The sequence below is a fragment of the Chiloscyllium plagiosum genome, chromosome 10 (assembly GCF_004010195.1).
Source record: "Chiloscyllium plagiosum isolate BGI_BamShark_2017 chromosome 10, ASM401019v2, whole genome shotgun sequence".
NCBI lineage: Eukaryota > Metazoa > Chordata > Chondrichthyes > Orectolobiformes > Hemiscylliidae > Chiloscyllium > Chiloscyllium plagiosum.
In genome coordinates, this window is record NC_057719.1 from 9862170 (window position 1) to 9884746 (window position 22577).

The 22577-nt window shown below is 42.6% G+C and overlaps 1 protein-coding gene across 38 annotated transcripts in view; it reads right to left on the reverse strand.

The window, feature by feature from the left end:
* nrxn3a (neurexin 3a) overlaps window positions 1-22577 on the reverse strand; it is a 2002176-nt gene that overhangs the window by 1346923 nt on the left and 632676 nt on the right. For all 38 annotated transcript variants that reach the window (XR_006312691.1, XR_006312690.1, XR_006312692.1 and 35 more), the window contains one exon: window positions 2802-3240. Coding sequence is in view for 35 of the 38 variants with exons in the window: in XM_043697017.1 (XP_043552952.1) it covers window positions 2802-3240 (439 nt within the window). In the remaining 3 variants the exon portion in view is untranslated. The remainder of the gene's footprint in view (window positions 1-2801; window positions 3241-22577) is intronic.

Genomic DNA, 22577 nt, shown 5'->3' on the forward strand with positions numbered 1-22577 from the left:
GAAAAGTGTGGACGTAGTAGGGTTGTTGTAATGGGTGACTTTAACTTTCCCAATATTGATTGGAACCTCCTTCGAGCAGATGGTTTGGAAGGAGCTGTTTTTGTAAGGTGCGTTCAGGAGGGTTTCCTAACTCAGTACGTTGACAGGCCGACGAGGGGAGAGGCCATTTTGGATTTGGTGCTTGGCAATGAGCCGGGGCAGGTGTCAGATCTTGCGGTGGGAGAGCATTTGGTGATAGTGACCACAACTGCCTCACATTCTACATAGCTATAGAGAAGGAGAGAGGCAGGCACAATGAGAGGATATTTAATTGGGGCAATGGAAACTATGATGTTATCAGACGTGTTCCATGGAAAGGGCACTATAAACATGTGGAAGTTGTTTAAGGAACAGTTGTTGCAAGTGATGCACAAATGTGTTCCTCTGAGACAAGCAAGAAGGGGTAAGATAAAGGAACCTTGGACGACGAGAGCGGAGGAGCTTCTCGTCAAAAAAAAGGCAGCTTACGTAAGGTGGAGGCCTTGCTCAGCTTTAGAGGATTACAGCAGGCAAGGATGGAGCTCAAAAATGGTCTGAGATCTAGGAGAGGGCACAAAAAAGGCTTGGAAGGAAGGATTAGGGAGAATCCAAAGGCATTTTACACCTATGTGAGGAATAAGAGAATGATCAAAGAAAGAGTAGGGCTGATCAGGGATAGCATAGGGAACTTGTGTATAGAGTCTGAGGAGGTAGGGGAAACCCTAAATAAGTTTTTTGCTACTTTACTAAAGAAAAAGACTTTGTAGTGAATGAAACCATTGAGGAGCAGGTGAGCATGCTGAAATGGATAGAGATTGAGGAAGCTGATGTGCTGAAAATTTTGACAAACTTTAAGATTGACAAGTCGCCAGGACCAGACCAGATTTGTCCTCGGCTGCTTTGGAAAGCGAAAAATGTGATTGCTTTGCTGCTTGCGAAGATCTTTGCATCCTCGCTCTCTACCGGAGTCGTACCTGAGGGAGGCAAATGTAATTCCTCTCTTCAAGAAAGGAAATAGGGAAATCCCCAGCAATTACAAACCAGTAAGTCTCACATCTGCTGTCTGCAAGATGTTAGAAAGGATTCTGAGGGATAGGATTTATGACTATCTGGAAGAGCATGGCTTGATTAAATGCAGTCAGCATGGCTTTGTGAGGGGCAGGTCATACCTCACAAATCTTATTGAGTTCTTTGAGGATGTTAGTAGACAGGTTGATGAGGGTCAAGCGGTGGATGTGGTGTATATGGACTTCAGCAAGGCATTTAATAATGTTCCCCATGGTAGGTTCGTTCAGAAGGTCAGGAGGAATGGGATACAGGGAAATTTAGCTGTCTGGATACAGAATTGGCTGGTCGACAGAAGACAGTGAGTGATAGTGGAAGGAAAGTGTTCTACCTGGAAGTCAGTGGTGAGTGGTGTTCCACAGGGCTCTGTTCTTGGGCCTCTACTTTTTGTAATTTTTATTAATGACTTGGATGAGGAGATTGAAAGATGGGTCAGCAAGTTTGCAGATGACACAAAGGTTGGAGGTGTCGTTGACAGTATAGAGGACTGTTGTAGGCTGCAGCGTGACATTGACAGGATGCAGAGATGGGCTGGGAAGTGGCAGATGGAGTTCAACCTGGATAAATGCGAAGTGATGCATTTTGGAAGGTCGAACTTGAAAGTTGAGTACAGGATTAAAGACAGGATTCTTGGCAGTGTGGAGGAACAGAGGGATCTTGGTGTGCAGGTACATAGATCCCTTAAAATGGCCACCCAAGTGGACAGGGTTGTTAAGAAAGTATATGGTGTTTTGGCTTTCATTAACAGGGGGATTGAGTTTAAGAGCCATGAGATCTTGTTGTAGCTCTATAAAACTTTGGTTAGACTGCACTTGGAATACTGTGTCCAGTTCTGGTCGCCCTATTGTAGGAAAGATGTGGATGCTTTGGAGAGGGTTCAGAGGAGGTTTACCAGGATGCTGCCTGGACAGGAGGGCTTATCTTATGAAGAGAGGTTGACTGAGCTTTATTCATTGGAAAAAAGGAAGAGGAGAGGGGACCTAATTGAGGTATACAAGATAATGAGAGGCATAGATAGAGTTGATAGCCAGAGACTTTTTCCCAGGGCAGAAATTGTTCACACGAGGGGTCATAGATTTAAGCTGTTTGGCGGAAAGTATAGAGGGGATGTCAGAGGCGGGTTCTTTACGCAGAGAGTTGTGGGAGCATGGAATGCATTGCTAGCAACAGTTGTGGAAGCGAGGTCATTGGGGATATTTAAGAGACTGCTGGACATGCATATGGTCAAAGAAATTTGAGGGTTCGTACATTAGGTTTCCCTTACATGAGGATCAATGGTCGGCACAACATCGTGGGCTGAAGGGCCTGTTCTGTGCTGTACTGTTCTATGTTCTATGTTCTAATGTCGTCATCCCGTGAATGAAAAAAAACAATTTAAACCCATTGTATTTCCTTTTGGTTTTGACAGAGAGGGGCAATATTTTAATCTTTTTTTCTATCCTGCTGGAAACATGGTAGAAGTCAGAAATCATGTTAACAGGGAAGACTGATTTTGACCTCACATGATATTGCAAAGCTAAAGCAAAATCCCATTCCTCTTTCAAGCCAGTCTGCTGCACATTTATCAGAATGCAGTCAGCTCTCATCCTCTGCCAAACCTTACTGCTCTTATGACTCTTTTGTCCTCTGGGAAAGGAATATGCATTTTCAATTTTACTTTCTGTGTTCACTCTTGGTAAACTTGTCAGTCGGTTTCGATATTTCGTAATGTCTCTCACCTGATCTACCATCCCGTTGTATATCCACGTGATACCATTCCCCGTCGTTCACCTTCCTGGTTGTGGATTTGATTTTGATCGCACCGGAGCCCATATCCAGGAGCAAGAACAGGTTTCCATCCAAGAGCTCAACGGCGAAGAAGTCCACTTTGGTTTTCTTCAGGCTCCTCAGGTCTTTCCTCTCCTGTGGCTTTCCGTGAGTGAACAGAATGAGGCCGCTGGGCTCCGAGGTGCGGAAATCAAAGGAAATCGAGCCCATCTTCTTGGTGTTCCACTTTGGCAAGCTGATGTATGCCTCCGGTGTCTCGAACGAGATGGGGTCAAGGGTGGCGACGTTCTCGCATGTGAAGACAACGTCGCCATGGATCTTCATCTTGGGATCCTTGATCCTCGCCAGGCGTGAGAGCTCCAGCCTGATGTCATTGTTTTTATAAACAACCTGTCGATCACAAAAATGGACAGGGCAGAAGAAGTCAGATTTAGTTCAGTGGCAGACGTAAATGTTTTATTACCTCTGCAAGTCGGCAATAAGGCGGCAATGCCTCCTCCTTGTAGGCTTTTGTACACTTATTCTGATTACTAACGCAAACAATTTGACAGCATCAAAAGATTCAAACTGCCGTCAGATGTTAATCGAAAACTAGCTGGGGAGGGGTACACAAACACCGTAGGAGAAATCAATTCTATTCATCTCACAACACTGAAGTCCTGCTCAAGCTGGTTGGTTGATCCTTACCGTTGTTTGGTTAAGGGAAAATAAATCTGCAATGCTGAATATATTTCAGAAACTGTGTCACAGACTCTTGGTGTAGTATCAAGTTTAAGTCAGTTGTTTTACAGTTAGTTCCACTGCCCTGCTTCTTCTCCCCATATCTCTATAACTTTTCTTCTTGTTCATCTTTATCCAGCTCCCCTACAACTGCAAGTATATCTACCGTTACGTCAGGTAGTCCATGCCACTTCCTGTCCAACCATTGCTCTCACCTTGCCTTCAGTTTGATTGCCAAGTCTACCCGTCAGCCACCAGACTCTCTGTAGTTGTTCCATCTAAACTTCTCATAAGTTTAAAATCAAATGCCCTCTGCCATCTCTGCTCAGGGAGAAGCAGCACAGCTTCTCTATGGTCGAAAAGTGTGGTGCTGAAAAAGCACAGCAGTTTATACGCCTTCCTGATGAAAGACTTAAGCCCAAAATGTTGACTCTCCTGCTTTTTAGATGCTGCCTGATCTGCTGTACTTTTCTAGCACCACACTTTCCAACTCTGACTATCCAGGATCTGCAGTCCTCACTTTCTCCACAGCTTCTGTAGCCTACTAACTGTAACTTGAAATTTGGGAGTCAACAAGAGATTCTGGAAAACATAGAGACATAGATAATAGGTGCAGGAGTACGCCATTCAACCCTTCAACCCTGCACCACCATTCAATATGATCATGGGTGAACATGCAATTTCAGTATTCCACTCCCACACTCTCTCTATACCCCTTGATCCCTTTAGCCGCAAGGGCCCACACCCAGCTCCCTCTTGAATACATCTAACAAACTAGCCTCAACAGCTTTCAGTGGGAGAGAACTACCCAGGTTCACAATTCTCAGAGTGAAGAAATTCTTCCTCATCTCAGTCCTGATTGGCTTACCCCATGACCCCTAGTTCTGGGCTTCCCCAACTTCGAGAACATTCTTCCTGCATCTAACCTGTCCATTCTATTCAGGATTTTGTATGGTTCTCTGAGATTCCCCCTTCATTCTTCTAAATTCCAGAGAGAACAAGCCCATGCTATCCAATCTTTCTTTATATGTCAGTCTTGCCAAAAAAACCCTTTCACCAAACTGCAGTCACATCTTAAGTTGTATTGCTGATGAGGATTTGAGGCAATTTCCATTGTCCCATTTTAAATCACCTCAAATACTGAACCACAAATCAAGAACATTGATTTTTTGTTTCTGACATAAACTATTTTCCTAACCTCCACAAATGCATATTGCCCTGTTTTGGATTACTAGCTACAGGTTTTAGATTAGATTAGATTACTTACAGTGTGGAAACAGGCCCTTTGGCCCAAAAAGTCCACACCAACCCGCCCCCACCCAGATCCATTCCCCTATGTTTACCCCTGCACCTAACACTATGGGCAATTTAGCATGGCCAATTCACCTGACCCGCACATTTTTGGACTGTGGGAGGAAACCGGAGCACCCGGAGAAAACCCACACGGACATGGGGAGAACGTGCAAACTTCACACAGTCAGTTGCCTGAGGTGGGAATTGAACCCGGGTCTCTAGTGCTGGGAGGCAGCAGTGCTAACCACTGTGCCACCGTGCCGCCCATAAATGGGTGCTCTCCCATTTAATGGCCACAATGCACATCATTTCTATCAATAGAGTTTGCCAACTTCTGAAAGTTCCATCTTGTCTCCAGTCACCATGCCACATCTCCTGTCACCCAACACTGTTCTTCAAACAGTAGAATGATGCTCTACTGGATTGTAGAGCTGCTGTCTCATTAGCAGAAGACAACTTGTGATCATTTAACTTGAGGGTCACCACACCTCAGGCAAGGGGAGAGGTTGAGAATGACAGTCCTTCATGGTAACCTTAGCCAGTGTGGGAATTGAACCCATACTGTTGGCATCACTCTGCCATCCAGCCAACTGAGCTAAAGTAGATGGCCTTCCTGTACAATCAGAAAACAACTAGGCTCTTCACTAACAATCCAATAGACCTTTTCTTTTTAACCTCCAATGTCCAACACTTTGACAAGTACTGGTAATGAATAAAGGTGTTCAAAAAAAATTCTGTTGTTTTGAAACACTATTTTTCATGTCATTATAAATTTTCTCCTGTGACCATAGAGTCCTGGAGATTAATCTTTAAGTTCTGGCGATTTCATGACAATCTGACTGAAGACTGATGACAAGCTGCGACCTACATTATGAAATCCATATTGATAAAATGTACATAAAACTCAAAAGGGACTGGCTTATCAAATTTCCTTCGCTGGCATTAAAGGCCAAACATTCATCTGAATTAAATGAGCTCAGGGTAATAAATTACAGAAGTACTTAATTCACATGAGCTACTTGAGGGTAAATGTGATTCAGTGCTAAACAAGTTGTATTCTGATGCTCCAAATTCATGAATTTTACACTCTAACAGTGGAGTGGGTGAAATATTCATGCATCGTTGAAGGTGTCATCATTGTACTCTGTGGCAAAGTGTACAAAGATATCTGGGGCGCTGTTATTTACTGTGTACTTGGTTTGTTTTTTGGCATTGTTCAAACTGTCAGTTCGGCAGCCTCGGGTGTCACTAATTTTCTAGTGCATGAACAAGTTCATCCCTTCTCAGTGCATGATCAACATTCCAAAACAAGAATCAGTGATTACTAAGGCAAATTCATTTGCACTGGAATATGGAATTGCACATTTTGAACTGTCGGTCCTCAGGCAGAACAATGAGATCAAAATTCATCCCCGAGCTAAAAAACTTAGAAAATCAAACATCAAGTCGACTTTTTAACTAGCGAACAAAGGAAGTGACAAAACCACTGCTCAGAGACTCTGCTAACTCATGTGGGATCCTCTCATAGAATCACAGAATCCCTACAGTGCAGACTGAGGGCATTCAGGCAATCACGTCTGCATCAATCCTCTGAAGAGCATCCCACCCTCTACCCGTAACTCCACCTTTACCATGGACAATCCACTTCACCTGCACATCTTTGGACAATAGACAATAGGTGCAGGAGTAGGCCATTCTGCCCTTTGAGTCAGCACCACCATGCATTATGATCATGGCTGATCATCCACATTCAGTATCCTGGTCCCACCTTATCACCATAACCCTTGATTCCACTATCCTTAAGAGCTCTATGCAACTCTTTCCTGAAAGTATCCAGAGACTTGGCCTCCACAGCCTTCTGGGGCAGAGCATTCCATACACCCACCACTCTCTGGGTGAAGAAGTTTCTCCTCAACTCTGTTCTAAGTGGCCTACCCCTTATTTTTAAACTGTGTCCTCTGGTTCGGGAGTCACCTATCAGCAGAAACATGCTTCCTGCCTCCAGCCTCCAGGGTGTCCAATTCTTTAATAATCTTATACGTCTCAACTAGATCCCCTCTCAGCCTTCTAAACTGGACCGTGGGAGAAAAACCATAACACCTGAAGAAAACCCACAGAGGAACATGCAAACAGTCACCCAAAGCTGGTATTGAACCTAGGAACCTGGCACTGTAAGGTAGCAGTGCTAACCACTGAGCCACCATGATATCATCGACAGATCCTAGGTCTCTAAACTGCTGTTGTACAACCTCTCAGAATGAGATTGGGATTTTCTAGTTTTTGTTTGGAATGGGCACTGTAACCCATATAACCACCATAAACGTGAAGGCTGACGGGATCTTGTGCCTATCGGGCATTTGAGTGATCACTTGTTGGGTTTTTCAGCATGCCACATCCTGCAATGTTCCACCCCCTGCCTAAAGTCATTGGCCAATCAGGGGCTGGAAGCCACTGCGAGCCACTTTGGAGCCTGAGGCTGCTGACAATGCAATTCATTTCAATAAAGGTCACCTCTCGTTCTTCTAAACTTGGGCTGAGAGGTGGCGAATGGAGTTTAATGCAGAAAACTGTGAGGTGATTCACTTTGGAAGGAGTAACAGGAATAAAGAGTACTGGGCAAATGGTATGATTCTTGGTAGTGTAGGTGAACAGAGAAATCTCAGTGTCCATGTACATACATCTTTCAAAGTTGCCACGGAGATTGATAGGGGTTGTTAAGAAGGTGTTCAGTGTGTTAGCATTTATTAGCAGAGGGATTGAGTTTCGGAACCATGAGGTAATGCTGCAGCTGTACAAAAGCTCTGGTGCAACCACATTTGGAGTATTGTGTGCAGTTCTAGTTGCCGCATTATAGGAAGGATGCGGAAACTTTGGAAAGGGTGCAGAGGAGATTTACTAGTATGCTGCCTGGTATAGAGGGCGGGTCTTACAAGGAAAGTTTGAGGGATTTGAGGTTGTTTTCGTTAGAGAGAAGAAGGTTAAGAGGTGACTTAATTGAGACATATAAGATAATCAGAGGGTTAGATCGAATGGACAGTGAGAGCCTTTTTCCTCAGATGGTGATGGTTAGCACGAGGAGACATCGTTTCAAACTGAGGGGTGATAGATATAGGACAGATGTCAGAGGTACCTTTGAAAGTTGCCACTCAGGTGGATAGAGCTTGTAAGAAGGCCTATGGTGTATTAGCGTTCATTAGCAGAGGGATTGAATTCAAGAGTCGTGAAGTGATGTTGCAACTGTACAGGACTTTGGTTAGGCCACATTTGGAGTACTGTGTGCAGTTCTGGTCGCCTCACTTTAGGAAAGATGTGGAAACTTTGGAGAGGGTGCAGAGAAGATTTACCAGGATGTTGCCTGGAATGGAGAATAGGTCGTACGAGGATAGGTTGAGAGTGCTAGGCCTTTTCTCGTTGGAACGGCGAAGGATGAGGGGTGACTTGATAGAGGTTTATAAGATGATCAGAGGAATAGGTAGAGTAGACAGTCAGAAACTCTTTCCCCGGGTACAACAGAGTGTTACAAGGGGACATAAATTTAAGGTGAAGGATGGAAGGTATAGGGGAGATGTCAGGGGTGGGTTCTTTACCCAGAGAGTGGTGGGGGCATGGAATGCACTGCCTGTGGGAGTGGTAGAGTCAGAATCTTTGGTGACCTTTAAGCCGCAATTGGATAGGTACACGGATGGGTGCTTAAGCTAGCACAAATGTTCGGCACAACATCGTGGGCCAAAGGGCCTGTTCTGTGCTGTATTGTTCTATGTTCGATGTTCTAGGTAGTTTCTTTACTCAGAAAATAGTAGGAGCGTGAAACACACTGCCTGCAACAGTTGTAGACTCGCCAATTTTATGGACATTTAAATGGTCATTGGATAGGCATATGGACGAGAATGGAATAGTGTAGGTTAGATGGGCTTCAGATTGGCTTCACAGGTCAGCACAACATCGAGGGCCAAAGGCCTGTACTGCGCTGTAATGTTCTATGTTCAATGAGTACAGGTCCAATCTACTCAGCCTCTCCTCATAAGATAGTTTCTCCACATCTGGAATCAGGCCTGTGAACCTTCTCTGGACTGCTTCCAATGACTCAAATCTTTCCTCGGATAAGGGGCTCAAAGCTGTTTATAGTATTTCAATTGTGGTTGATGAATGCCTTTTCACAAAACCTCACTACTTTTATATTCCATTGGCTTTGAAATAAAGGCTAATGATCCATTGCCTTCCCTATTACCTGATGAACTTGGACACTAGTTTTTGGCAATTCATAATTTCAATGATGAAAAGAGGCTGGATAGACTCGGAATGTTTTCTTTGGAGCAGATCAGGCTGAGGGGCGGGACCTGATAGACGTGTATGAGAACCATGGACAGGGTCGAAGGGTCAATCACAAGATGGCATAATTTTTAAACGAAAGGCAGGAAGTTCTGAGGGGATTTGAAGGACATTTTCATCCAGAGGGTGGTGGGGGTCTGGAATGTAGTGCCTGGGAGTGTAGTTGAGGCAAGAAAACTCACAGCCTTTAAAAGCCTTGAAATGAGCACTTGAGATATCATAACATTCACGAATATGGGCCCAGTGTGACAAAGTGGGACTAGAGTAAGTTGCATTGTAGTTTTCATTCCAGACTCAGGGGACCAATTCTATGGGTCTATGTTTGGGGGGGGAGGGTGGGGGGCAGGATTGTGGGGAATGCTGGTGGGGCGGGAAGGGCAGGGGGAGTGGTTTGCTGAGTCAGCATTGTTGAAACTGTTAGTCAGTCACCGGTTTCCTAGGTTAGCACACATACTGGTGGCAGACGAACAGAGCTTCACTCCCGAGCAAATAATAACTCAGAGCTCGTTCATAATACTGTCATTGTTGAGTTATGAGTCTTTTCTGCTTGTGAAATAAGTTCCATACCCAATTACTGCGCACTGTACTCTTTGATATAAAACACATAGGACCACATTCACAATCATTTCCTTACAATAACCTCTGGGGATAAATTACCTTTCTGCATGACAGTATCAATCCATATTAGAGATGCGGAGAAGTCAGTTTATTGCACACAGAAACCTTTATGCAGTGAGGTCCGGCTTGCTAAGATCATTTAGCTCCACTTTATTACTTTTTTTTCCCTGTGTAGCTCAATCTTTGTGCCTGACAAGAGCCTTTATTCCTTTCACAAAAATTAACTGGAAAACTTGTCTCTTCTTCTCATTATTTTGCAACGCGACAAACTTTCCTCACCGTGACCCTAGACAGTGTTTAGCTCAGATGAACACAGGGTTCGTGGGGTTCTTGACCACAGATCCCTGAAAGCAGGAGAATGGGTTAATAGTTTGGTTCCGAAGGCATAGTTTATCAGGTGAAGCATAGATTATAAGAATGAATGAGCAAAAAGGGCCGCTTTTGTGCTATGTGGCTCTATGGTTTGAAGATTCACTGTGTTTTGTGTCCCCCCCTCTACTTTCACACAGAATATGCAACAAGGAATGAGCCATTCAGTCCCACAGATCCATGCCAATAGTTATGTTCCAAATGAGCCATCTCCTAATTCTCTTAATTCAACCTTACCAATACAGACAAAGTTTTTTCCACTTATTCAACTTCTACCTAATGCATTGATGTTTATCACCTCAGCTATTCCTCCTGGTCGAAAGCTCCACATTTACGGCATTCTCCAGGTGAAGTGGTTTTGCCTGCATTCCCCATTCAACCAATTGGTGAATACCTTTTATTTATGGGTCTAGTGTTGGTCTCCACCACACATGCAAACATCTTCCCTGCAGCTACCTGAACCACACCATAATCTTAAACATCTCTATCAGGTCACCCCTCAGCCTCCTCTTTTCTACAGGAAAAGGTACAGTTTCTCCTCAAAGAGGAACCCTCTTAGTTCTAGCATCATCTTTATTAGGTAAGAAAGTTTGTATTCAATACCCATTTTTGTAATAGAGGATAGAGCTCCTCACAATTGTATAAACTGATCTCACCAAAGTTCTTTACGCATTGAATATAATGACCTCTGAAGTAATTTGGGATCTGTTATTATATAAAGTATCCTTCCAAGACAGGAATCAGAACAGAGCCCAAACTTCAAAAGGAAAGTGAATAATTGTGTAAAAGAGGGAATTAACTAACATGCATACCCATGATGAGCTGTATTGCCTCATTTCTGCTGTACAGCCAATTACTCTAAAACACAACATGAAACAGGTTATATTCTGTGTAGTGGTAGTGTCTGGGTCAGAAGATCCAGGTCAAGATCCTCCTGAATGGAAATGTATCATGACAGATCCAAACAGCTTGATTAAAAAAGACTAAAATAGACCGGGAGACCACTCAGTCCACATGCTATGTTCTGGTTTTCTGGTACAGCTATCAATTAGTTTCATCTCAATACTCTGTAAACATTTCCCTCTCACACATTTATCTAATTCCTTTCTCAGGGTTACTTTGCAATGTCTTTTTTTCCAGCATACACTTCTGGTTTTTTAGGCAAATCTGAGTTCTCTGGTTGTTAAGTGACGTGCTTTTGGACACCAGCACAAGTCCAGCTTCTACAGTACCTCCACACAGCTGAAGACCCTCATCCCTGGTCATGCTCTCTTCCACACCTACTCTAAGGGCTTGATGTCCTATCTGAAGTGCAATGCCCAGAATTGGACCCAATTCCTCAGCTGAGATTTAAATAGTAGTGTGCAAAGGTTTATCGCAAATTCCTTGCGTTCTTTCAAGCTCGTTCACCATCCTTTATCGATCATCCCTAATTGTTCTTGTTGAGAAGGTGTGAGACTGTTTTTGAACTCCATGTAGGGTAGGGATGCTGTTTGAGAGGAAGTTCCAGGATTTTGATCCAGTGATAATGAAGGAACAGGGATATTGTTCCAATTCTTTTTTTCATTCATAAGGTGAGGGCATCGTTGGCTGGGCCAGAATTTATTACCGAGTTGGCTGTTAAGAGTCAAATACATTGCTGTGGGCCTTGGAGTCATATATTGGCCAGTCCAGATAAGGATGGCAGTTTCCCTTCCTGAAGGACACTGCAGCACCCAGAGGAAACCCTTGCAGACACGGGGAGAATGTGAAAACACCATACAGACAGTTGCTGAGGTTGGAATTGAACTCTGATCCCTGGTGCTGTGAGGCAGTAGTGCTGACCGCTGGGCCAGAGGGAGTTTTCCTGACATTGGATTCATAATCCTCATTAAACACTTAAATTCCAGATGTCTATTGAACTCAAATTCCCAAATCCACCATGGCAGGATTTCAATCCAGGTTCCTCAGAACATTACCTGGGTCTCTCGATTAACAGCTCAGCAAGAATACCACAAGACCATCACCTCCACCAATCAGGATGATGTGTGCCTTGGATGGAGCTTGATGGTGGTGGTCTCTGCTGCGCCTGGTGCCCTTGTTAGCTCAGACATTGTATATTTGGAAGGTTTTGACAGCCTTGACGAGAGTTAGTGCAGTGCAAGTAGAGGTTCAGACAAATACTCCACCTTAGAACTCGGATCAAATAAAATTCTATTGATCGTTCTGGATTTTTTTTTCCACTAGTGGGGCATGGGCGTCGCTGGCTGGGCCAGCATTTATTGCCTGTCTCTATTTGCTCTTGATAAGGTGGTAGATGAGCTCCCTTCTTGAATAAGGCCATAAGAAATATAAGTGGAAGTAAGGCCATTCAGCTCATCGAGTCCACTCCGCCATTCAATCATGGCTGATGGGCATTTCAACTGAAGCCTATTTGGTGTAGATTGACCCACACTATCTTTAGAGAGGGAAAAGTAACCAGCTGCCCCTTAGAAAACCTGCCATCCTTGCCACTGTCTGGCCTACCTGGGGCGTTAGACTCACAGTTATGTGGTTGACTCTTGCTGGCCCCAACAACCCACTCGGTTCAAGGGCAGTTAGGGCCTGGCAACAAATGGTCAGCAATGGTGACAGCCTATGGAAGAAGGAAGAAAGATTGTTTCTGTTCTCCCATCTCTCTCATAGCTGCTGCAAATGCTGCCCTCAAGTATTAGTCAAACAGCTCACAGTTCAGAAGCCTGTGACAGTTCATCGAAGCACTGTTGTCATTTCTGTGACAGGCTGAGAGAAATGATTTGAGCTCTAAGATTTCAAAGGTAAAATAGGACTGCCCCAGAGGCAGTTACTACAGTTTGTTTCCTGTTACAAATCGCTCCCTGGTTAGCTGCTCTTAGAAGGTTTTCTCTGCTAACAGAATACTCTTCAAATTATGGGAAAGATACATATTTAAGGGGCATGTCAGGCCAATATTTGCTTCCAATTTGAATTTTCTATTTTTTTCTTACTGCTGGTTTTAGTTCAACTCCAATTAAAATAGACTGGGTCAATAAACAATCTTCGCTGCCTCTTCAGGTAGACTAACATGAGTTATTTTCACATCTTTTAGGGATTTACTTAGGGCTGGAGGCAGAAATTGACTTGAAATTGCTTGCGGTCTGAGAATATTAAATTTCAGGCAAAGCTGATGGGCTCAGAATGCTAAACAATGACATCTTAACTCAGAATAAAATCAGCTTTAAACATACAGTGTCATTAAACTGGGGGGGGGGGGGGGGAGTTGGTTAGCTCAGTTGACTGGATAGCTGGTTTTTGACAAAGTGATGTCAACAGCGTGGTTCAGTTCTCAGACTGGCTAAGGATACCATGAGGGATTCTTCTTCTCAACTTCTCTTGGCACTGTCAGGTTAAACTATCACCAGTTGATTCTCTCTATGAGATAGCAGCCCTGTGGTGATTTGACCTAAAACGTGGTCTAAATCTTTCAGTCTGTTAGAAAGAGGATGATAGCTCTTTTTGACATATGTTCACAATCTGGAGTACTGTGTGCAGCTTCTGTCTCCCTAGCCCAGAGAGGACATACTTGCCACAAAGGGAGTGCTCTGGAGGCTCAAGAGACTGATACCAGGGAAGTCAGGGCTGCCCTGTGGGCAGAGATTGGTTCAGCTCGGCCTAGTATTTACTAGAGTTTAGAAGGATGAGAGTGGATCTAATTGATATGTGTAAGGTCCTGACAGAGCCAAACTGACTGGATTCAAAGATGCTGCTTCCCCCGAGTGGGAGGGGAGGGAGGAGCTTGGAACAAGTGCTCATGGTCTCAGGATAGAGGGTAGGCCTTTTAGACGTGAGGTGAGGAGAAAAATCTTCACTCAGGGGGTGGTACCCTGTGGAATTCTCTTCCAGAGAAGGCTGAGAATGCCAAGCCATCAAATATATTCAAGAAAGTAATTCATATATTTTTAGCTATTAAAGGCATCAATGGGTTATGAGGAGAAAGTTGGAACATTGCATTGAGATCAAGGAACAGCCATTATCATGTTGAATGACAGAGGAGGCTCAAAGGGCTGAATGGCCTACTCCTGCTCCTGGTTTCTACCTGGTTTTGTGTGTATATAGACATTGTTTCTATGTTCGCATATACAGATACAGCCCTCCCCTCCAACAGGCTACAGCACAAAGAGATCAGTGGGGTGTGAGGCTATCCTCTTCCCCATAGACACCCCAGCAAGCTTGGGTTTGCTCCTTGCAGTATAAGGCATGGAATTTTTAATTCCAGCTGGATCAACACTCTCAAGGATTATCCCAGACTCTCCAGGAATGCAGTTTAATTTCCAGGGTACTTCTGTGAGCAACCTGGGAGAGCATTTGTCAGTGCAGCCCTGATGAAGAGTCATCTAGACTTGAAATATTAGTTTCTCTCTCTCCATGGATGCTGCCTGACCCACTGTGATCTCCAGCACTTTTTGTTTTCATTATAAAAAGAATTATGCATGTTGTTTCCACAAAGCCATTCATTATTCATGATAGCCATTAGGTTTGGTACAGACATCTCCTTGTGGAGATTTGGAGGAGGTACATCTTCTTGGGCTGATCAACAAACACAAAGAGCTAAAACTGTCTTCCTTTACTGAGTTTATTCCATTGCCAATTCCACTGATCAGCCAAGAGGGGAAGTTGCAACAGCGTGCATGTGCCTCAGGCCAGGTTCTGGTGGCGTTATCCATGTCCAATCTGCACATTTAAAGAAGTATCTTCCACTTTCTGAAAAGGGGTGCCACAAATTGCACCCAATTGCAGGAGAAATGTGGTCAAGTCACCAGCATTATTTTAATTTTTGGCCAGATGATGGTCTACTGGTGTTATCACCAGACTATTAATCCAAACTTAAAACAAAGAACTGCAGATGCTTGAGGTATGAAACAAAAATAGAAATTGCAGGAGAAATTCAGCAGGTCTGGCAGCCTCTGTTGAGAGAAGGCAGAGTTAATGTTTTGAACCCAGTCAACCAATAAGGTTCTAACAACGGGTCATTAGACTTAAAGCATTAACTCTGTTTCTCTCTCGACAGACGCTACCTGATCTGCTGAGTTTCTCTAGCACTTTCTATTTTTGTGTTAATCCAGAGACTCAAGTAATGATCAAGGGACTGGGTTCAAATCCCACCATGGCAAATGGTGGAATTTGAAATCAATAAACATTTGGAAAAAAGAGTCTCATGATGATCATGAAACCATTGTCAATTGTCAGTAAAGCACATGTGGTTCACTAATGTCATTTCAGCGAAGGAAACTGTTGCTCTTAACCAGTCAGGCCTACATGTGACTCCAGACCCACAGCAAAGTGCCTGACTCGGTAACTGGGAATTAGGAATGGGTAATAAATGCTGGTCTCATCAGTGTTAGCTAAATCCTGTGAATAAATTAATAAAAAATAAAAGAAAGATGTGTTTTTCCTCCAAATATCTGACACGTCTAAATTTGGCCTTTAGGTATTCAAAATTGAAAGCACGCAATTCTCCCAACATTTTTTCATTTCCCTTTTACTGTTTGTTGACTTACTCATGGGATGCGGATTTCCTCTCATATGATGCCCAGCTAGAATCACGCTAAGGAGACAATGGGCTGACCTCTTTGATTGCTGGAGTATGTCCACAGAGCTTTTATAAAGGAGATTCTAGGATTTTACCCCAGTGACACTAAAGGGGCAGTTCGGCTCGGGGCATGAACAGTACTGAAACACCAAGTCCTCAGCATGAACATGTATTACCTTGAGAATCCTAGAAAAAAATCATTATTTTGGGAACTTTGCATTTTTGTGCACAGCATTTGCTTGGGGCTTGATTTTGTGCCTGTCTTCACAGGAGAGGACACAAGTTACATTACAGAAAGCGAGAAGATCACCGAAGGATTATTGCTTTTGCTGGAAAAATGTAATCAACTCAAATCCAACAAAACTCTGGGACCTGATGGCTGACCTCCTATGGTTCTGAAAGAGACTACTGCAAAGTTAATGAATGCACTGGCAAGGACTTTTCCTGAACCCCCTCAACTCTGGAATGGAACTAGAAGTTTGCAAGTTGGGAAATGTAATACTGCTATTCAAGAAGGGAGGGTGATAGGAAACAGGGAACTGCAGGGTCATTAACCTGACAATTAGACATTGAGGTGTTGCTGGAAATGTATTAGTTGGGAAGTCTTAGAAAAGCAGAGTATGATTAGAACAAAAGTGCGGTGCTGTAAAAGCACAGTCGGTCAGGTAGCATCTGAGGAGCAGGAGAGTCAACATTTCGGACATTAGCTCTTCATCAGAAATCCTGATGAAGGGCTTATGCCCAAAACGTCGACTCTCCTGCTCCTCAGATGCTGTCTGTCTGGCTATGCTTTGCTGGCACCACACTTTTCGACTCTGATCTTGAGCATCTGCAGTCCTCACTTTCTCCTACGATTAGAACAAGTCGATATCATTTTACGAAAAGGAAATGGTATTCGATAAAGCTGAGGATGTAACCAGCTGGATTAAGAAAAACTACTCAATAGCACATTTGGATTTTCAAAAGGCATATGATAAGGACTCATGGAGTTAGAGAGTGATCCAATAGTATGGACCAAAGATTGGATAGCCAACAGGGAGCAGAGAGTAAAGATAAATGGGATATTTCAAAGTTGGTATGTAGTTACTAGTGTAGTGCAGCAAAGATCATTGCTGGGGTTTAACTATTTACAATCTATATTAATTACTGAGGCAAAGGGAATTGTAACTCTACTGGTGAGAATACAAGCGGTGATGAGGACACAGGGGCCGCAAATTGATTTAGACAGGTTCAGTAGTGTCAACAAGGTAAAAGTTGGAGTATTATGTGGGGAAGTTTTGAAACCATTCACCTTTTGGTCAGTTTAGTCCAAACTTTAGTTTAGGGGAATACAAAAGCATAGTATTTATTGGAAGTCTTGAGATTTGTAAATGTTGTTCAAAGAAACTTGGGTGTAGTCATATCAGGAAAAAATAAGATTGACAGGTGGGCACTGCAAACAATTAGAGAAGCAAATGACATATTCACCATTGCAAAGCAGTTAGAGAACAGGAATAAAGAAATCTCACTGCTGTTATGCCAGGTTTTGACGAGACCAAGATAGTTGCAATTTGATCTTCATATTTAATGAAGGATATAATACATGAGAGGCAGAACAGCAACTGTCCATTAAATTACTCCTCGCTATCAGAGGATGAACAAATTGAGTCCATGTTCTCTAGGGTTTGGAAAATATGACAACTAGTCTCCTTGAATCATTCAAGATTATGAGGGGGTTTGACAGGGTAGATACCAAGAAGTTGTTTCCCCCCGGTTGGAGAAGCTAGAACACTGGGTACAGACTCAGAATAGTATCAGTTTGGGCAGAGCTGAGGAGAAATTTCTCTGTCGAAGATTGTGAATCTCTCAAATTGTTTGTCCCAGTGGGTTCAGTATGTGCTGCTGCATTTAGGATCGACATTGAAAGATTAAATATATGTCAGTGAATCATTGGATGGGAAGAGAAGACAACAAAATGGAGTTGAAATCCCATATGAGCCTTGATCACACTGAATGGTGGAACCACATCACTGGTCAAAGAGTCTTCTCCAGTACCTATGTCTTCAATAGCCAGCTGTCAAATTGACTGTGGGAGAGATCAAAGATAGTGTCGACATGGGAACCAATCCAGTTTAGACTGTTTTGATGTGGATTCAGATCGGTCACTCAGGAACACTTGAAGATAATCAGAAACTAGGCTTGGGATAAAATTTCCTCCCCTCTTGGCCACTGAATGGATTTATATTTCACCACCTCTACTTCATTCATTCTGTCATGCTCTTATCAAACTAAAACAATATTTCAACCTTGCCTCAAATCAGTATAACTGCTAACAGTGTCACAGAAAAGAATGACAGAATCCCTACAATGTGGAAGCAGGCCATTCAGCGCAATGGGTCAGAACCAACCCTCTAGAAAGCATCTCACCTGAACCGTACCTACCCTATCCTTGTACCCTGCATTTCCCATGGCGAACCCACCTAACCTACATACCCCTGGACACTATGGGCAATTTAGCATGGCCATTCAATCTGACCTGCACATCTTTGCACTGTGGGAGGAAACCGGAGCACCCTGGGGAAACCCAAGTGGACACGGGGAGAACGTGCAAACTCCAGACAGTGTCTGTTATGAGACCTTTGGTAGTTAATGAATGTCCTTAACAGAAAATATAATTTGCAGATTATTATAGGTGCTCAACTGCATAACCATAAAATAGCTTTTTTTAAATTCTTTCACGGGATGTGGGTGTCCCTGGTTAGGCCAGCATTTATTGCCCATCAGACAATTAAGAGTCAACCACATTACTGAAGGTCTGGAGGCATGTAACACATCAGATTTCCTTCTCAAAAGGACATTGATGATCCAGGCGGGTTTTTGTACAAGTTTTCAACAACACTTTTATGGTCATCATTTTACTCTCAATTACAGACTTTTATTTTCTTGAATTCAAATTCCACCATGGTAGGCTTTGAATCCAGGTCCTCAAATTATGACCTGGGTCTCAGATTAATAGTCTAGTGACAATACCACTAGGCCCCCTGCTGTTGCTCACAAACAGCAGCAGAAAATGCTGTTCTATAACAACTGATTCATTAATGAAAGGAAGCACAAACCACACAAAACCAAAGACATTTCACTTCTATTGGAGAAGACCATTAGACAGGTAGCATTAGAAATTAGGCAATTCTAATTGAGACCGATCTGCCATGGCTGCTAAGTTTCTCGACCCCATTCTCCCGTTTTCTCCCCATAACCCTTGATTCCCTTTACAATCAAGAACTTATCTATCTCCATCTTAAATATACTCTACAGACTTCTGTGGCAGTGAATTCCATAGATTCATCACTCTTTGGATGAAGTAGCTTCTCCTTATCTCCATTCCAAAAGGTCTTTATTCGAAGGCTGCGCCCTCGGGTCCTAGTCTCTCCTCCCAATAGAAACATTTTCCCAACCTCCGTTCTTGTTCAGGCCATTCAGTATTCTGTACATTTCAATTAAATTCCCCCTCATCCTTCTAAACTCCATCGAGTATAGACCCAGAGTCCTCAAACGTTCCTCAAACTTTTCATTCTTGGGACCATTCTCATGAACCTCCTCTGAATATTCTCTAGACCTGGACAATTACTCCAAATGTGGTCTGAGCAGAGCCTTATAGAGCCTCAGAAGTACATCCTTGCTTTTATATTCAAGTCCTCTCAAAATAAATGCTATAATTGCATTTGCCTTCCGAACTACTGATTCAACCTGACTGAATCCTGGACTAGAACTCCCAAGTTTCTTTCCACTTCAGACTTCTGAATTTTCCCCCCATTTAGAAAATAGTCTATGCTTCTATTCTTCTGACCAAAGTACATGACCTCACACTTTCCCACATTGTACTCCATCTGTCACTTCTTTATCCACTCTTCTAACCAGTCCAAATCCTTCCACAGCCTCCTCAATGCTACCTGTCCATCTAACTATCTTTGTATCATCTGCAAACTCAGCCAGAATGTAAGGTTAAAAATCAGATCGGCCACCTCCCTGAAGTGCAGCTTCCTTTTTCCACAATAATTTTGGAGGAAACAGAACTGATGAAATTCATATGATAATTGCTAATCCATAGCCAAGATGGTTAATATGAAACTTGAGGACATGACAAGAATTTACTAATCCACTGCGAAGGTACTGATAAGGAATTTGTAACTATTGTGAAGTATACTGGGAAAAATTGTCACTTTGTGAAGTGTACTGGGAAAAATCAATGGTATTTGCATTCACTTTATCTTGTGCAATTGTAAATTTGGATTCTGAAAGATCATAAAAGTTTCAAACATTCCCTGTCATAACACACTTCTCCAGAAAGTAATTACACACCCTTTTCCTGGGAACCTCTTTAAATCAAAGTGTTAAGGGGAGATTGATGAGATTGTCAAATACAGGATACAGAAACGACACTTCCAAAACAATACGCAGATTACGTCTTCTTTGTCCATTGAATGTACATAAATGCTAAAAAAAACTGTCCATATCAGTTAATACACTTTGCTTCAATAATCATAGAATCCCTACAGTGTGGAAGCAGGCCATTTGGCCCATCGACTCCACAACAACCCTCCAAAAAGCATTTCATCATATCCCTGCAACATTCCCCATGGCGAACCCACCTAGTACACACATCCCTGGACAATTTATCTTAGCCAATTCACCTAATTTGCACATCTTTGGACAGTGGGTGGAAACCAGTATACCCAAAGGAGACCCACATAGACACAGTGAGAACACACAAATACCATACAGGCAGTTGCCCAAGGGTGGAATTGAACCCAGGTACCTATGAGGCAGCAGTGCTAACCACTGAACCACTGTGCTCCTCCTAGTTTAATAGACTTTCACTTCACCTGCTGGATATACTGTAGTCTTACATTGTGCTGTCACTTTGTGAAGTGTACTGGGAAAAATCAATGGTATTTGCATTCACCTTATCTTGTGCAATTGTAAATTTGGATTCTGAAAGATCATAAAAGTTTCAAACATTCCCTGGACTGAAAGCACAACTCAACAGTGATCACTAAACCGATTACATTGATTGTTGACACAGCAGCCAAGAAAAATGTGCAGCAATTGCACAATGGATTGAAATAAAAAGTGCAAGACCTTGCCCTTGGTAATCTCTACTAATATGTCACACACTTTCATCGGACATTTATAAACAGCCTGAAGCACTTAACTTGGAAAGAATGATGAGACATGTTTGCTAAGTAGCAGTCAAGAAACCTTATCCTGATTGAAGAGGATTTTGCAGGGGCTGACAATATAAAACATGAATGTGAGCTAAGGAAAATAATCTGATTCAGGACCTGAACTCTGCATATTGCTTCTTGCTGATTCCCCACGTGGGCCTACTGTTGCAAGCAATCAATGATGAAGTCTTTTTGATGCTGCTAGCACCAACAATGTCAGTAGATTAACCATACTGAATTCCTAATCCAGCAAATAAGTAGAATGCCTAGTTACATTCAAGTAAAAGTCAGGACAATAACTATGCTAAGTTTTGCAACTATGCTGATTCTCTGGCTACCAATGACTATCTTTCTAATTACATGAGCATCACTCCCACCGATTTTTCATTATTTTGTTATTTTTTAAAATCATTTTTGGTTTGTGCAATGGACAAGACCAAACCACCACAAAATATATTCAGAGGATAGTCTAGACCTTAACTTTTTCTTATTTTAAAGGTAAGTGTGAGGTGTTGTGTTCTGGATGCAATTCAATTGATCAAATTACCAGGCTTGAAACAAAACACACTTTACTCATCCGATACAATTAAAATAGAGACAAAAAAAAGAATTGGCTTAACTGTAACTCAATTGAAATGTTTAACAAAATACTAGATATGTTAACTACTCCCAATTAACTGTTCCAATATAGTAACATCCCATAAACACATCCTCGGCAATGGCAAACTCAGTAAAATCAATTGTCTCACAGGCAATTCTAGCAGCAGGATGAGAATCTCAACTTTTAGCTGTAACAGAGAGAGGAATATGAGCTTCCACATCCATCTTCAAGACACCAGCAACTGCAGAAAGCTAAAACAAAAAAAAAATTCCTGGTTCTGTGGAAGCTTGACCAACTCATTCAGGCTGCTTCTATTGTTTCAACTTTTTAAAAAAACTCTAAGGCCTCAAAATTTGTTTATTGGCTTTGGAACAGACTGCTCAGTACCTCTGTCTCAACTTCTTTTCATAAAAACAACAGGACAAAGTACGCATCGTGAAGCCACGGTATCATTTCATTGGAGCTGAGAACGGTGAGGCCAGGCCTGAAAGTTAATAGCAAGCTGGTTCTTGATGAAAAAATTCTACTATCCTCTTCAATACTGGTGGAAAGCAACAGGTCTAAGCAGATAGCAGATGTTTGGCCGTTGGCAAGGTTGTTACAAGGTAAGCCTGGGAGAGACTTTATGTTCCAGCAGATGGACGATATTGATTGCTAACCAACACCTTATGGGAAGTTGGTCAGTATGACAGGGAGAAGCCAGAGTTTGAACTGGGTTTTGGATTGTGTTTTCTGGGAGAAGGAGTTTGGCTGTTGGTGCTACAGTGTAAAGATTAGAAAGCTCCTTTCCTCACACATCATCATCAGTTACAGAAAGTTATGCAAGTAGAAACTAAGTTATAAGTATCGCTGACTTCTTCAGAGTGAACTGAAAACATGGCACTGATCGAATCTTCAGAAAATCAACCAAGATAAAAAATCAACACTGCCTGTGGAACAGTGCATTGTGAAAACTGTATAGACATCTGGCTGGTTTTATAATTTTATTTATCCCTTTACTGTGTTTGTTTGTCTGTCTGCCTTTGAT